This window comes from Aquila chrysaetos, chromosome 20 (assembly GCF_900496995.4).
Source record: "Aquila chrysaetos chrysaetos chromosome 20, bAquChr1.4, whole genome shotgun sequence".
In the NCBI taxonomy this organism is placed as follows: Eukaryota; Metazoa; Chordata; class Aves; order Accipitriformes; family Accipitridae; genus Aquila; species Aquila chrysaetos.
In genome coordinates, this window is record NC_044023.1 from 20,332,529 (window position 1) to 20,350,175 (window position 17,647).

Sequence of the window (17,647 nt, forward strand, 5' to 3'; positions counted from 1 at the left end):
CATCTTATTTTTCCCCTGTCCAGAATGGTTCTTGCTGGATTCCATCCATCACTGTCTTCCAGCCCAAGCCCTATCTGTCCAGACACAAGGGGTATGAAAAGACACTGTTCAACATTCAGTCCCTTGATAATGTGAACATTAACTTCCCACAGAAACTCTGTCACGATCTTGATGAAAATTAATATCCCTATGGCAGTAAGTCTACTGCTTAAGCTCCCTTGAAGCAGAAGGCTCAACAAGTTACAGCCAAACATGATATCAAAAGATAAGAAAGTAAGCTCATACATGAATGACACAGCTGACAAAGCATCCAACTCTTCTTACATATACTCGAGAAGAAAATAAATTGTTCTTCAATCTAAAATTCAGATGGCAGCTTCTATCTAGTCCTGCACAGCTGCTTGAGCAACCAAACTGCTGATCTTTGGGGAAAGTCTCTTGAAGCTGATAATTGAGCTCACCCTGCTAGGCAACACCGTAAGTCACTGAAACAGCATATTCTGAGACTCAGGGGTGGATGTTAAAGTCAGGGAGAGACACATACTCTTGAATTGCTGTAACGTAACTTCAATTTCAGGGCTTTAGACCAACAGTAGCATGCCTCCCTCAGAAAGGCAACTAACAAAAGCCAAACATCCCTCTACACTTAATTTCAAACAGCTAGAAAGAAAAAAAAAATAATATAGTGATTTAATTCTTATGATACAGAACTGAAAGACAATTTGATTTTAATAAAATATTCAAGACATGAAAGAGTCAGGTTTGATCAACCCCGACTGGTAAAACACAGAAGTGACAACGATGATGGTGCTGAATGCAAAAGCAGACTTCATTAATGTAGAAACATCTAAAGTCAACATGCACAAAAAAAGCACAAATGGTCAAACAATGAGATTAGGTAACAAAAAAATCCTCCAGTTTAGGAAAAGGATCCTTACAAATGGACATTTAGCTGCAATAATAAGAAACTCATCACACTAAACACACCATCCATTTGCCGATACTACTCGTTTTAGAAGTCATGGGTTACAAAAGAACATCAGCCTCAGAATCAGCCTTGAGATAAGAGACTAAACTCAATTACACTTTTTAGCATGCGTTTTATACGAGATGTCGTATTTCACCATTTTTTATTTCACTTTCAAGGTTATTCCTAACGAGTGCTTCAAGTTATACACTAGCCAATGACCTCCAACCATAGTGAAATACTTTTAAAAAGCAAGCTCAGAATCAGTGAACAAAGTTCTGAAAGAAATTCATAGCAGAAAGCCCATAGTCTTGGTAAATGTTAACACATAGTGACAACCACTTTGCCTATCTGTACACACTGTTGTATTACAAACAATGACAACGAACCTAACTACACTGTTTTTATTGCAAAGTACCTTATACACGCTCTTACCCCAATTCCCCACAAGCTTGGGGAAACTATGCACAGATTTTATTTCATCCAGCTCTGGGAACACAACTATTCTCTACAGTGAAACATGGCTAAAACTTACAGAGTATAACAATACTACCATGAAGTTTAAGGCATGAAGTGGAAAATACACACAGCACCTGAACCACAGGGCAACCCTTTAATGGAAACAAAAGGCCCCCATTCAGAAGACCACAGATAACATTATTTTATACTTGCACCACGCACAGAAAATACCATAGGTTCCTAATGAACAGAAAAGTCTAAAACCTATTTCACATCTCATTTCAAAAATGGCACCTCTATCCACAAAATTCCTTATTGTATCAGTTAAGCAGGAAGATGAATATTCAACACTTACTAAATAACTTTCCAGCATTTATTAGCTGGTTAGCTCATCATAACCCTACCTGGCTTACGATATCTGGAAGAATCACAGAATAGGTAGTACAATTAACAGTCAGCGAGATAAACACAAATGGCACGATTCAACAGTTTCACATGCTTAGTTTATTACACATTTTTATAGTAAGAGGCAGAGCCAATAAATAATTCCATTAAAATCTCATTAGCTCTGATCAATGAGTACAGAAGATAATATAAAAACAAAGCTGAATTTGGCATGTTAGTGAAGGAGAAACAGGACCATTTTCTTCAGGACTCAGGTAAAAATTGACCTAAACTTTAACTAATCTTCTATATTATCTGCAGCAAGAGAAAGACAGGTAAGTGTAAACACAACAGAAATAACGCAACATTCGTCACATGATTTAGTACTAGATTAACCACTGTCTTCATAGGAAAAAACCAAACCATCTCCACAACACAGCACTAAAGAGTGCTTAATTTCTACACTTCCTTATGAAAAGGCAGCTGCTAAAATAAAATGTGCTCAGTCTATTCAAGATATTTTATGCAATTGCAGAAAAGAACTCATTCTTTCCATTTCTCAAGAGGATGGATTCTGATTTTTAGCCTAAATAACTTAGGTTTACACAGTTATACTGTCCATGTCTGTACTTATTGTTAATTATTTCCTTTCTAACAACTCTTGGAAACACCAGGCAACTTCAATCAAATTTACGAGCAACTAGAGTTTAAAGAAGATCTTTAAATTCCTACTTATTTCATGAAAATAAGCAGAGGTATAAATAATGACCCTCATGAGAAAAGGCTGGCAGAACACAGCCATCGAGTATTGGTTTGGTAGGAGGCCATGGCATGCACATACCAACCAGCTGATCGGTGCTAAGACCAGCTACTGCATATGCTGCCTCTTGCCTGGTGGAGGTGTCAAAGGATGTGGCAAAGAGATTAGGGCACAAGGCTTGGGTTTGTAGGGAGTTTATAGAATTTTTTTTTTTCCTCCCTCCCTTGTAGACATCAGACAAATTGGAGACTGGAAAAGCATTCACTGCACACCAAATCTTTATCTTAAATATAGGAAAACCACACTATAAAAAAGGGATCTGGAAAATACATCTCCCTGTAAGCAAGATGCCACCACTTTAAATTGACAGGATTAGAAGAGCAGAAATCCAGCATAAAGAGACTACTTTTGACAAGAGAAACCCACCACTTATCTTCAGGTGACAGAAAGCAGTGCTGCACCGTAAACAATCGCTGATGTGGAAGAATCCAGTGGGTTTAAGGGGAACATAAAATGGTTTCATCTTTAAATTCTGGCTTTCTAAGGGCATTACATGAATTCTGAAACTACGAGAGTGATATACTTACACTGCAATCCAGCTTGCAGTCTTGTAAACATGAACTGCTATCTACATAGCTTAAAGTATTACAGTTTGTTAACTATAAATCAAATATAAAACATAGCACCATCATTTCAATTTAAGTGACTTCTTTTATGTTAATAAGTCTGACTATTTCAAGTGACTTTCCCTCCATATTTATTCTGAAATTCCATAGTGCTTCTTTCATAATGAATCTAAATACTGCATGAGCTGAACTTCACATTTATAAATATTTTAAATAGATGAAGCTTTCCAATATAACATCTTACTTTCACTACTTGGTCTTTTTGGTAAGTTGAAACCAAACATTTCATGGATTATAAAAGAAATCAAGTACAGCCTACTTACGTAGATGATACTATGAAAATATTCATAAGAGAAAACAGAATTAACACTGGACTATAAAAAGAAACTAAACAGTATTTGTATGTTTTAACAATACTTTAACTGAGCTTAGAAGCAGCTGAGCGTTGCCAAAACAGCTTCAGTAAGTTGCAGCCAGTCCAAACATCTAACAATGGCACAGCTTCCAAAGCTATATATGATAAATACAAATAATGAAAGATGAACAGATAACTCACCACAAAACAGATGCAGAGAAAGGAACAGATTTTATAATGTGATAGTAAGTATTGCCTGTATTAGAGAAACAGAACGCTGACAATTGTTCTACATTAGCCCCATCTCCCTCAAATTTCTTAACTGCCATTACCTGGAACTTGGTCTTCACCGTCACCGCTGGTGATCTAGGAGATAGCACTCCTACACTGTAAATTATGCAATTTGTATTACAATATGGGAATGAAAGGTACTCACACAAAGCAGTGCAGAATATGTGAATTTTAGTGTCAGGATAATGCTACTAAAGTTATGTATTACAAAAATAATAACAATGACAATGGACAGGCTTAAAGGCACAATTACAAGTACATGACTTCAACATGACCCTAGCACTTTACAATGGAATTTATCCACCAAAACCCAAAAGTCCTAATTAGCTCAATCAGAGTTTTAACTTTGACACTGCTCCATTGCTTCCGACTGACACCCTTAACACGTGAAAGGAAAACACCACCTGTAGCCTACCCACTCACAGTCCATTTTCAACTCACACAATCTATACATAAAAAGACACCAAATCTGAGCATCTTGCAAATTCCTATCAGGAAAGCAGATTTTTGCAAGGGCCTAAACTGAATAGCCTGCTCCCATCCTCTCCCCCCCACCCTGTTGTGTTTGCAAGGCACTTAGTATCAGATGCTCTAGAGTGTGATCATGCCTCTTATGAAAAATAGTAATTAATAATGATAATAATACCAGCACACCCCACTGAACTGGCTGCAGATCTGGCTTCGTGACCATGACAGGGAAACTTGCAGGCCATGCACGCAGCATCACGTAGCTGGCCCACACTGCCCAGTTCTTGCAATAAGGAATCCCCAGGGAATAGTGGGGAGTGGGCATTAGGCCACAGACTAAATTATCATCTCATTTAACATTTTTTCCTTTCTCATTCTACCTGTTCCGTCTTGAGATTTATGGTGCAATCACTGCAAGGGGCACGGGTAGGTGGAAGAGACCAAGCTAGTTACTGATGAGGTTGGAAACAAAACAGGAAGACATTATCAGCCTGCAGATCAGCTTCCCACTTTGATCACAGCTGCACACTCCACCGGCTTAGAAAGGCAACAACTACACAAGCTCATCCTTCCCCTAGTCAAAACAGAAGAAGAGTCAGCCGAAATGTGCTGAGTGAAAAGACATGACACAGATCCCTGACCCTTCTGTAGGCAGATAGGAACTGCCTCCCAACAACTTTGGAAAATCAAAGCAGTAGCCTGAGGGAGAAAAAAAATGGCTTTCTTCTTTGCCTCCTCTACCCACAGCAAGGTGCATTCAGACACAGCCTGAAGGAATATGAGCTATAGAAAAGTGATGGAATAAATAGAAAAAAACAACAGAGGAAAGGAGAGGAAAAACATCAAAGGAAACTGCAGCTAGCAGCTGGGAGGAGATATTAAATCCCTTGTTTAAAAATCCATGTTTTACAGGGCTTGCTAAAACATATATAAAGGGGAATTTCTGCTATTACATCCACCTGTCTGTCACCTTTTTCAGCCTTCAGGGCAAACAGTGTTTTGCTTTAAGCCTCATAAGTCAGTATATTACATTACTTGGGTATTGTTATTTACAAAGTGCTCTAGGTGCACCTACTGCTTTACAGACACTTGAAGTGACAGCTCAGGCCTTAAATAAGCTGCAACATTTAATGAGAGGCATGGCAGCTCAAGATGACAGTAAACAAAAAGAAACTGTATTAAAAACATGCATCAAAACAGTGAAAGAGGAGACATATATAATGTGCTTGCAAATTATTAGTTACTATTTTTAAATCAAAGAACTGTGATCTAAGGATTAAAAGCAGATGACTTGGGATGAAAATAAATAAATCTGGGTTCTCTACCAAATTCAGGCACCAACAGTCATTATACTCTTTGATAAATTGGTAAACCCTTATCCAAGTTTTAAGGAAAATAATAGCATTTCCTCTTGTAAGACTAGAAAAGGCTGTTTTAGTAGCATAATAAATTGCACAGAATCTCAAATACTTTCTGCACTTGGACCCATAGCTAATGCTTGAACCACAAGGTATTTTTTGAGTTATGCTATCTTGATGGAAACAAGACAGTACAGAATTACCCAACAACCTAGGGAGAATGAGCCAACTCATAATTACTCTTCACGAGAAAAATGTGAAAACTTATTGCTGTCTGAATTTTTCCTGTTTCCTGTTCCACTAGATGGATTTTATTTTTAATCCTTTTTTGTTATACTACACAATGGCTAAAAACTAAAATCTCTGTCCCATCATACTTGCAGAAAAGTCCAAATCAACCTTTAGCTTTATTACCAACAAACTAATGAGTTTATTCAGTCTCCCGCCGTAACATATGTCGTTCAGACATGTACATTCATGGAATCTTTCTTCCCCTAATTCTCTCCATTTTTCAACATCTTTTTGAATAGACACTAGAATTAGTCTGTGTTTTAGCACAGTCTCACAAATGATGCATTCTAAGGTCATGCCACTTCCTTCTCCTAAATGATACTACTCTGCTGCTTCAGTTGAAGATTGTACTCACGCTCTTACCTCCTCAGAGATAAATAGGTGCTCAGGTTTAAACTGTTCTCAAGCATGACCCAACCTATTTTTCTGGAGCTGCTACTCTCAAATGGCTTATATTCTCCAATCCATAACTACAATCTACAATCTTTTATTGTGAATGTGCCACCTTATACTTGATGGTATTAAAATGCACGTTGTTCAAATAAGCACATACTGCCAATCTGGGTCGGTGTGTGCAATTCATTTTCTACCTTTAAATAAATAACATTTAATGTCACCAAAAATTTTTATCTAAAAAGACATATACTGTATTTTCTTACAGATTTTTTTAAAGATACTGGACAGTACTCGGACAAAAACTCTGAAAACGATGGATGGTCTTAACTTTATAAAGCAACAAAAACCTACCTGTGTTTTCCCAGTTGTTTTGGGTTTTTTTTTCCCATTTTCCAGTATTTCCTAGAACACTGACACATTAGTAACACCTACTGTTGGTGGTATGTAAACTGAAATATGCGTAAAATGAACCTCAAAGAGCCTGCAAAGAGACCATTGGAAGTGGCCGCTCCCATTATTGGTAAAAGCTCAAAACCCAGCTGGGACATCTGAAAGTTAACACACCACTACAGGCCACCAAAGAAGTAAGTGAAAAGCAAACCTAATGCAGCATGATTACTCAAAGCAGTAAGCAAATGTAGTGCTGCATGCTGAACTAGCTGCCAGCAGTGGTAATGCCAGCTTGTAAAGCCTCCTAAGAAGGAATTACAATAATTGGGGATTGTAGTCATGAGCTACTATAGCAAGTCATCACAGGACAATAAGGGTGAAGCCTATGTGACCAGATAAAACACAGCTTTCTTACTGTGTTCATGGAAAAGGTGTGATCACAAGCAGCACCAAGATTTTTTGGTTTATCTCTTGTACCTGTACAGCTCTTATTAAGCTGAAATAGCAAAGGAAAGAATAGCCTTCAAACTCCAAAATCCAACGAGTTGTTTTGTTTTGCAGGGGGCGGAGGGCAGGGAATTAAATGGCTTCAGTGTATCCAAAATGACAATACCATTAAAGAAGTACAGTGAAAAATATAATCCTCTAACTACAAAATAGATCAAAATAAGGGATTTTGCAACGGTGGCAATGGGGTTGTTACACTATCTGATAAATAACATAACTGGCTACATCAGAACATACACTAAAAGCATATGCTAATGGCAAGGCTGCTTTCAAAGCAGCAAGCAACGTGAAAGCAATTTGGATTTTCTCTGCACCACCTACTTTGAATACTGGAGTTTTTATCAAACCTGAAATTACCGCAGCCTTCACTAAGCTAAGGTTAACATGGGCAGCAATGAAGGTAAAGTAAAACCTAAAGTACAGCCAAAGCAGAGTACAGTTGACCATGAAACTGTAATGCACATAAAATACAATACTATGAGGTGTATTCTTCCTAAGTTTTTAACTGTTTGAAGCGCTTTAAACATGCTGTACGAATCAGTTTAATCCCACAGAGCCAAGAAGCAGGATTTTCATCCAGAATATATCACTGCTTATGCCTTTGTTCTTCTGAATCATGGCTGCTGAATCCAAGAGGTTAACAGCTGAAAATTAGCATATTCCTCTAACATTTGAGAATGCTTTAAAGCACTGATTAATTTTTCTTATCTGATAATACATTCCCTCCTCCCCTTATTTCAGATTGAAAATTGAATAAACTAACATGTTAGTAGTACACCATTTGAAAACCTTTTAGGATAGTTTTGTTCCTGAATCCTCCTGTCTGAACATAATTTTTTCATACTAGAGGTGTGCAGTCAACAAGAGTTATTCTATTCACCCCTCATTTAGCAGTACAGTCCCGAGTTTCAGATGTTACAGTTGAGTCATTCCTAGGAACATGGCAATGCCACAAAGAGTGAATAGGACTTCATGAATATCAACCCTACAAGCAGCAAAAAAGCAAAGACCAAAAGATTTTTAAAAGCCTGTTTTTCCTCTATTCAAGTATTTTGAGCTTTACAAAACCCTAAACCACTAAAGAAAACAAAAATGCCAAGAAGAAACAGCTGCAAAAATGGCACAATCAAAATAGTTTCTACATACTTCAAAACACTTCTCAAAGTTTTCCAGATCTTAACAAATAATAACCGGGTCAAATTTCCTAAGTTTGCAGATAGATGACCAGTTTCACAAATGATTTTAACATACAATTGGAATAAATGTTAAAATTCTATTTACATTCATCTAAAGATCATAATATTTGACTACAGAAGCTTAAATATGTTATATGTTACAAAACATTTTCCCAAATCTAGCAAAAGCTTAAGGTAATTCTTTCACGAAGGCTGTAATACATGACCTGTTTTCAAATGCTTTTTGCCCTACATGCAAGCACAGCATAGGATATGGGTGAGCTGGTATGTGTAACGATACAAGGAACATAAATAAGATGCTCTATAGAAGAGAGAACTTAATGTAAATTAATAACAGATCTATACAGCTACGCAAATACTCATATGAACCGAAGAGAAGCTTTTGGAGATTCAGGGTAGTACAGTGTGTTCAAATGGGCACAACAGGAATCAAACTATCAGCACTACCCTGATTATCAAATGTATGCTTTGAAAAGCAGTCTTACACATTCAAACCTGGTCTGTTTTGCAAATATAGAGATGATAACTTGTAAAATAAATTTTTAAAGTCAGTTAAAGCCATGAAAAAGGTCAGAAAGAACATAAAGAAATCTTCCCTCTACCAAACTTTAACCAATGCAACAGACTGAAACTATAATGCTGAAGGTTGAGTTCCTTACTCCCTTGTGCACTCTACAATCCAATGTGACACAGGCAGTAAAAAGCCCAAGTCTCACAGATCTTATTTTTTTTCTAGAAGACCTGGGCTCCTTAATGCCTTTGCAACATCAGGCCTTAACACTTCAGGCCCACATCACACTATATTGATTAAAACAGTAATTCAGAAAACCTAGGGAAAAGTAAAGGGGGGCTGAACAATCACAGTCAGTCTCATCACCTCAATGACATGCTGTGAATGTAATTAATCCTACATTTATTTAGAGAACTTCACACCCTGCACATAAAGCAGCAGCTCCCTGCTGGCTTCAGACTAGGTAATTATGTTGTAACAAGGACTAGGTTTCGATTATAACAAAGAGATGAAAACAGACCTATGAAGCTAGCCTATCTTTTAGGGTATGTCTCACCTGCAAATCAGGAGAAGCAAATGTAACATGCTTAGGAATATCTGACTTAGCTTTAATTTAGTTAGTTCCAATAAAGATAGCAGCTTCTACAGAGACTGTATAAATGTCACCAGGAATCCTGTTTTTTACTTTAAAGCAAATAGCCCATGCTTGAACTGGCGTGTTACACCTACAGTCACCAAAATTAGCAAGATCACATTTGTCTTAGGTTGCAGAGCACATATACACAAAGGTGCGACTACAGAGCATGCATACATTAAAGTGGCCTACATACCGGTATAACAAATCAAGTTGCATATACAGTTCCACAGGATACACTGAGGCAATTTAACAGCTCATCTCTCTTAACATACAGATGTCCTTTACTGCAAGAGTTGAAGCTACTATAATACACAACAAAAATAATGATTTTATAATTTTTTGCAATAGAACAGATCATGAATGAAAGGTGAGATGGTAAGGTAAAAAGCAGAAAAATAGTGATAATGAAAAATATAATACAAATTACATGGGATCAAACACCTTATTCTCCTGCATTCCTCACACCCATAAAACTTTGAGAAGTATACAACTATGCAACTGTGCATAAGTAGAGTATAATAACCCGTGGAAAACTGCCACGAACACTAACACCTTCACCTCCAACTCAGGAACACAGAAAATATACATTTACTGATACTGAAGTGGTACATGTTTAAAACTAAACATGTATTTAAATGTTAGGTAGACAATCGTTCTTTCATGCAGGGATGCAGAACAGTATGCACTTAACTGCCTGCCTGGACAAGGACTCACAGGAAGTTGTTCAGCCCTCCACCTAGCCACCCATGTTATCGCCAGCAGGCATCATGCGGCCAAGCTACCAGAAGGCACATATGTACAACAGTGGACAACAAAAAGTGATGTGAATAGAGACTGGCACAAAGGGGACTACAAAACACTAGAGAAAGACATCAGGCTACACGAAGGAACCTCAGCACAGCAAGAGTCAGTGGGTAAACTAGTCTGACTTCCATAAAGGACACAACTCCTATGGAGTCACAGACACTTAACTCCCCTCTGGCAGAAGGGAAAAAGCTCTCCTGCAACAAACCCACACCTAGATTCCCCTGGTCATGGCAGCCCATATTGCAGCTATCAGACAACCAGTGGTTTCCCCAAAGCTCCTTCTCCCCTCCCTCATCTCCTTCTGCTCAAAGTAAAGCGTGAAAGATGGAGAAAAGCTCATACTTATAATACAAATTCAGTTATAACTTCACGTTGGAGAGGCTGCCATATGTATCATAGTGGTTTGTAAAAGCTCTGACCTAAAGAGAAAAAAGCATGCAAACCAGACAAATTAAATTTAATTTTATTATGGAAATGAAAGTAATAACAGAAGTGACAGCAGGGTGGATGATAAGCTCACTTAGCAGGGGGATCAAATGAAGTGATGACATGTCATTATGACCTCAGGGGTTAAAGATGCAATTTTCCATCTGGCTGCATCTGGCTTTTCAACATAAATGTTGACACCACCTGCCGAGATTTACTACAAGCTGCCTCCATAGGTCTTTGTCTAGCTTTTGTTACCCAGGTTAACATTTACTTTTCCCTCTTTTCTGCTAAGTTTTGCTGAGCAACACGCTCCCCTCCTTCAAAACCTAATGAACAGTTAAAAGGATTTTACATGCCACTTTATACAATAGATTAAATTATTAATAATAACTTCACCAGCAGCTCAAAGAGAAACACTAGAAACATAGAAAGCAGGTAGAACTAGCTATAAGTTGCAAACAGGAAGATGAAATTTTAGCTACACTTGCTAGTATCTTGCATTGTCTGAGACTTCTAGGAATCTACTGGGAAAAAAATAAAAATCATTAGAATTAAAGAACTAGCTTGTACTCACCATACCCAATTGACTATTAGCCACCTGCACGTGTTTTATTCAGCAGCTTAATCATTTCCAATTCCAGATACATTGTGCTTAAAATAAATCATGTTTTGCCAGCCCAGCAGCACATTCGCTTATTCATCTAATTTAGCCACAGCCAAACTATGATCTCAAAACAAATCTGTAATCATCTATTGACACACTGTTGGCCATAAGGTTTTTGTTTCCACATTGAATATTTAAAAGCTAGTACCTACCAATGGCGTACCTCTCCTGGAGGCTTAATCTGGAATGGGGCTGTATGCTTACTACCATTTGATATATCTATTACATTTTTGCCTATGCCAAACTTTTTTTTCTAAACCTACAGCTCCCAGACTTTTCTCTGCCAGTACAGGTAAACTAAAAGACTTGCTTCCAGCTGTTTTTAAAGTGCCCAGATCCTTCACTAAAAAGAACCTACAGTCTGTTTTAACTGTTTAAACAAAGAGGCCTCAGACTCCACTAAGACCTGGTTACATACCAGGGAAAGAGGGGAAGAAAAGAATAACCCTCCACAGATTTTGAGCGCACCCTGGGACTACAGCTATGAAAAGACAAGAGAAAACAGAGACAAAGAAAGTTAATGAACTTGCATGTAGCAAATAGCTAAGAAACAAAACAGAGAAAATATCCAGACTGATCAGACATGCAAATAACTTCACTGAAAGACCACCACAAAAATACCTATAAATACCTTCCCCTCCCAAAACTCTTTCACCACAAAGGCAATTACCAGAGGGACATCTTAACCTTCCTCCTCTGGAATGGAAGATGTACCACCCTCCTCTCCAGATGCCTTACCTTGGGGAGCTGGGAACCCTTGTCCTTAACAGACAAGTCACCACACATTTCTATACCTGTTAATGTACTTTCTGAATGACAAGTGAACTTTGTTGTTCCCTTCAACAAAAGGGAAAAAACAAAGTGTTCTGTTCACTTCCCACATGCTTAACTTCAAGCACATGCTTCGCTGCTAAACTGAACAGGAATGACTTAAGCATATGCTTAAATGCTTTCCTGATTCAGACTCTAAAAATAGGAACAGTTTCTGTAGTTCCTCTTTCTCCTGTTCTCCTAATGACAGACAACTATTGTGCCATGTCATTATGACAATAAGATAGCTTAATTGCCCTCTTTCCAGAAGCTGTCAGTTCTGCTTAACTGGTACATAATGTATGCGTCTGGGAGTAAATGTGTTAATATATCAGTCACTTATACGTACCATACATTTTTCCCTGCTGTATTTAAAGAAGGCCTTGGGTTTTATGACTGACTTGCTAGACATTATATTCATTGATATGGGCAGCAGTGGTATTACTGTCTTATGACTCATTTCTTCGTGAAAGATGCATGAAATAACTTTCTCCTCCTTCATTTACTGCACTTTTTCAACTCAACTTGAACCTGAACATGAATTTCCCCATACTTGTATTTAAGGTGTGGCTCAAACAGGCCTCCTCAAAAATGACAATGTAAAATGAACCAGCTGTTCCTGTACTAATCAGGATTGATGAATCAAAATGTTCGGAAACACCTGTAGTTGTTTTAGAATATTTTGTGCATTGTACCTATAAGAACATAGTCACTGAAAGCATACAAAGAATAAGGTTCAACAATATCTACAACATGTAACAAGCAGCTATGAACTGAAGGCCTTTAATTCTCTAAGAAGTATCTAAGAAGTACTGGTAAGGTCACACCTAAATATACAGCCTATGCAAGCTGGCTCAATTCTCTTTCCGATTCCCCTTTGAGCACGATTATTACCAGGTTCCCTCTACATCCCCTCACTGCTTCTTGTGTCTTGTGCACTTAAGTTTTTTTTTCCTCCCACAGTCTCTTGTTAAATGGTAAACTGGAATGCAAAGACTTTTTATGAGTTTCACTGTTTTATGAGTCTATATGTTGCTATATTAAAAAATATGACAATGGCAATTTTTGTGTTTCTATTAGTAATGCCTTCCGTTTCAGAGAAATACGACTTGCAACTATACATGTGCTTTTGTGGGCCTTCAAAGAAGGCTGTGAAGACATAAAAAGGGAGGCAGAAAAAACAAAAGCTGTGTGAAAAATAGAATAAACCTGACAACAACAATATAAAGCTTAGTAAGATTAGAACATGCAGCTTGCTTTGTTCATTTAATCCATTTCTCACTGTTTCCCCCACCAATACTTTTGTTTTCAAACCATTAAAGCATGCTGATACTTCTAACCAGTCTGGTTACAAAGTTCCCAAGGCTCTGGAAATAAGTAAAGCCACGCTGACTCCATTGAAAGAACACAGGTGAGACACAGAAGTGCTGAAGCGTAGGAACTTTGTCTGGAAGTGGCAGAGTCACTGTTTCCTCTCAAGTGAAGTGGAAGCCAAAGCATATTGCCAGGGAGAGTGAGCTGGCAAGCGACTACAGGGGCAAGAGTACACAGCGCACAGAGATTTGTGACACTTATTCTGGTGTTAATAATCAATTGGTACAACTGCTACAGTCCATAAGTCATCTGTTTCATACAGATGTAAATAGTCTGCATATGCATCTGACCAGAATTGGAAATTGTCAATTCTATTGGAAGTTATAAATTCAATTCTGAACTAGGAGTTGTTTCCAACCTTTTCCCTAATGTTACGTAAATACTATATAAACATTTTTCTTCCTGAGAAAGATTGCAATAGAATGAAAATTCCCCAGAAGCTGTTTTTTTCCTCCAAAACCACTAATATATTAATGAAAATTCACATTTTTATTTAAAATGCAATTCCTCCATCCCTTCTCTAATGACGTCACTACATAAAAAAATGCACTGAATGTCTTTGCTTATGTAGTAAGAATAGCTGAATAGCCAAGGTTACTAAGTGAAAAAGACTGATCACATTTCCACTTATAGGAGATAGCATTTCTGTTGATTTTACTGACACTTGTTCATAGATGAAGTATGCTAAAAACATTTCCCACATCAATAACTAAAGAACTTACTTGATTTTTTGAATCCAGATGCAATAGTCTGTAATGAAGAGATCATTAAGGATGTAGGCAGGGTCACTCTCCATAAAAATCTTGTGAATGTCCAGCAGACACTTCAAAACTGCAGCTTTTCCTGGAAACAGATTTTTACTTCTGTAATTCACTAGAAATCATAACAGATAATCTTTACCATCTTCTCACCTTTGAGGCTTTAATAACCACGCTATCTACAACTATCTTGTAACGTGAAGTTGATTCACAGTCTCAGAACAGCAGTAATATGACTATGCCCTTTAGTATCCACATCTATGTGGAACCTCTGAATTCAGTAGGAATCTCTGCAAGACTAAAGCCTCAAGGCATAGTCATGCGTGTAATTCTCTACAGCTGAAGCAGCCCCCTCCCCCAGGTTTTCCACTTGTCTGAGCTGTGCCAGCCCAGACTTTAGCACAGTCATACAGTGCACCATACTGAAAAAAAAGAAAAAAAAAAGGGCAAGCTGAAAAGTAACTCGCAAATAACAAAAAGTTATGCCCCATCATTTATCTGAAGAAAGGGAAAACCTATTTTCCTGTATACCTGCACAAATACCTGTGTTGGAAGATAGTAAGGTTGGGAACACACAGCCCACAGCAGGATTAAGCACCCAGGAACCATAGCAATTGTGTAAGCCAATGTAAGCGATGCCATCACCCAATATCTAACCATTGCCTTAAATTAAGAAGAAATTTTCCTACTTCTGCTAGTTACAGAATAATTTGGCAAATTGAGACCCCAGAAAGAAAACCTCACTTCAGGCTCAAGAAGGTGCCATTTGACATACAGTTGATAAATGCAGTTAAAGATTAAAAACTTGAATGCTTTCTCATTCCACAACCAGAAATCTTTTTGTAGTCGGTTTAATTTTCTTCATATGCAACCACTGTTTATGAAGAAAAGAACTGATTAATGTAACCTCTGATTAGCTGGAGTCTCCTCCCTTGGTTTTCTGGTGAAAGCTGCTAAAGGGTTAAGTGCTGGAGCACTAAAAAAAAATAAAAATAATTATTTTCACTGTTTAATGGGGGGAAAAAAAAACCCATTCAAATGAAAACAGCCACTACTGCAAATGGAATCTAATAACCCTCTCCCAAGGGGCTGGCTCCTCCTAGGCTATGAAACCTGAACATGGATGAAATTACATTCTACAGATTAAAAAAAAAAAAAAAAAAAAAAGGATCAGAACTCCCCCTGCTGTTCAAGCACAAAATTTATTTGTTTGTTTTTAAGTAATTCCATGCTGAAAAAATATAGACAGAGAATGAAAATTAAAGGATGTGGAAGATAGCAATAAGGAGAAAGAATGTGGAAAGTAAAAAGCCATGGCAAACAGAACTGAAAAACCCCACTGGTTTGGAAGAGACGAGCTGAAGAAAAGTCAGGAAAGAAAATATAAAATCCCAAATATAAATGATGAACTTTTAGATTGTATCACCGTCAATGCTTGTTAAGCCAAGCTTGTCAAACTTAACTATTTTAACTAAAAAGAAGTGTGCTCTTTTAAAAAGAAATTATATGTGGAATTAAAATTTTGCTAATTTTTTAAGGTTCTAGCTGTCAAGCTGCCAGCTCACACCATTTACAATATCCACTACTGTTACTCATCTGCCAAGTAACAATGTAAATTAGGGACTATAACACTAATTCTCAACAAAAAGTAGTCTTTCTTCATAAATTAAAGATTATAGTAGCTTAATGGTCCTCTAATCAGAGGGGTTGAAAATCTAGTCAGACTTAATAAAATCAGGAACCCTACATACAAGCAAACACATGGAGCACGGCAAACTACCAAACTTCTGCTTTCAGAATATGCATCTTATACATGCACCCTATAAACAAGAAGTCCTTACACAAAACTGCATTTAACTCCTTACCACAGCAATAAAAAATAAGAGCTGAAGAGCAAACACTATTTAAGCCTTAATGTAGGATATTCCGTAACATAGAGATGATTCTTGGCCTATCTCTGTGAAATTCCACACCGTAGGTTCTGCGTTTGGATATCTGCTTCAGTCTTCAGTAGACATCTGGTCTTAACTTTCAGGCTGTGGTTATGTATTCAGTAGTATTACTACTTACACTGGCTTAAGTACTCTTTGTTGCACTCCTTTGCCACCTCCTTTTCCAAAGCAATTTGTGATGTGCCAGTGCAAGTATTTGTGAAACCGTACAGTGAACTGGATCAGAGAACTGATGAAGCCAAAAGATGAACAGACTAGGGGCTTTTTTGGCAGCTATGTCAGTCCAACTCACTGAAAGGTTGTCTGTCAAAGCAAACCTAAAATGTGCTAGTTTTAAAAGTCGTCTTTTGTAGCCCTAGGATTGTCGGTTTTTTTAAAGTCACTGTATACTGGAGTTAAGAAAACCATGGAACAGAAGATGAAGACATGCCAAGGATAACCGATTTCATTTTCTTCACATAGCTTAAAGAGGCAAGCACATTTATGTTCAAGGGTGAAGAAGAAAACTTGTCTATTTAGAAAAACAGCAATAAATGTTTAAGAGCAGGCACAAGAAACTTTGATAATCATCTCAGGAAAACATGAATGGTTTATTTTTAAGTCAGTTTTTGCATATCTTCTGTGTAAAGTTAGAGCTCTGCATTATACTGATCAATAAACACGCTGCTTTTTGTGTACAGATACTATTTCCTGATTATTCAAAACCAAAACCCGTTATATTTAAAAGTACAAATAAAAAGATTCCAACTTCTGTAACAGAATAAAAAATATTTGATCTTCTAAGCTATTAAAATTTAAAATGTAGAACTTAAAAGTGTATGACTTAAGACAGACTCTGCTACCCTCTATTTTTTGATGTGAAGAGCTGTGTTAAAGGAGGACAACAACCAACTTGAAATTGGGATATATTGCAAGATGGGATACCAAATCTAAGTATTAAACCATTGTTTTTCTGAGACAAAGGTGGTTTTCTTTTCCTGCCATTAGAAATCATTACACTGCTGTTGGGGAGAGGATGAGCTTTAACTTCAGAGAAAAAGCAGCAAAGAGGCTGAGCAGACAAGGCAAAAATCATAGAAGTCAGAGCATATGTCTGCAGATCACTGGATTCTTCTGGAGTTCATTGCTATGACAGCTGGCAGATGACAGCCCACAACTTGAATTCCACAGTTTCAGAAATCCAGTCCTCTTTCCACAGATTAGTTCAAAAAAGAATACAATTTGATCCTAGTTCTATATCTGCCATTTAATACAATA

The 17,647-nt window shown here is 37.4% G+C and overlaps 1 protein-coding gene across 6 annotated transcripts in view; it reads right to left on the minus strand.

Moving 5' to 3' along the window:
• Positions 1-17,647, minus strand: part of SHQ1 (SHQ1, H/ACA ribonucleoprotein assembly factor) — a 56,171-nt gene that overhangs the window by 8,570 nt on the left and 29,954 nt on the right. For 5 of the 6 annotated variants that reach the window (XM_029995876.2, XM_029995879.2, XM_029995880.2 and 2 more), the window contains exon 11: positions 14,403-14,523. In XM_029995876.2, coding sequence (XP_029851736.1) covers positions 14,403-14,523 — 121 coding nt within the window. Of the gene's footprint in view, positions 1-3,662; positions 3,939-14,402; positions 14,524-17,647 lie in introns of those variants that run through there. The other variant, XM_029995882.2, reaches the window with a different exon arrangement.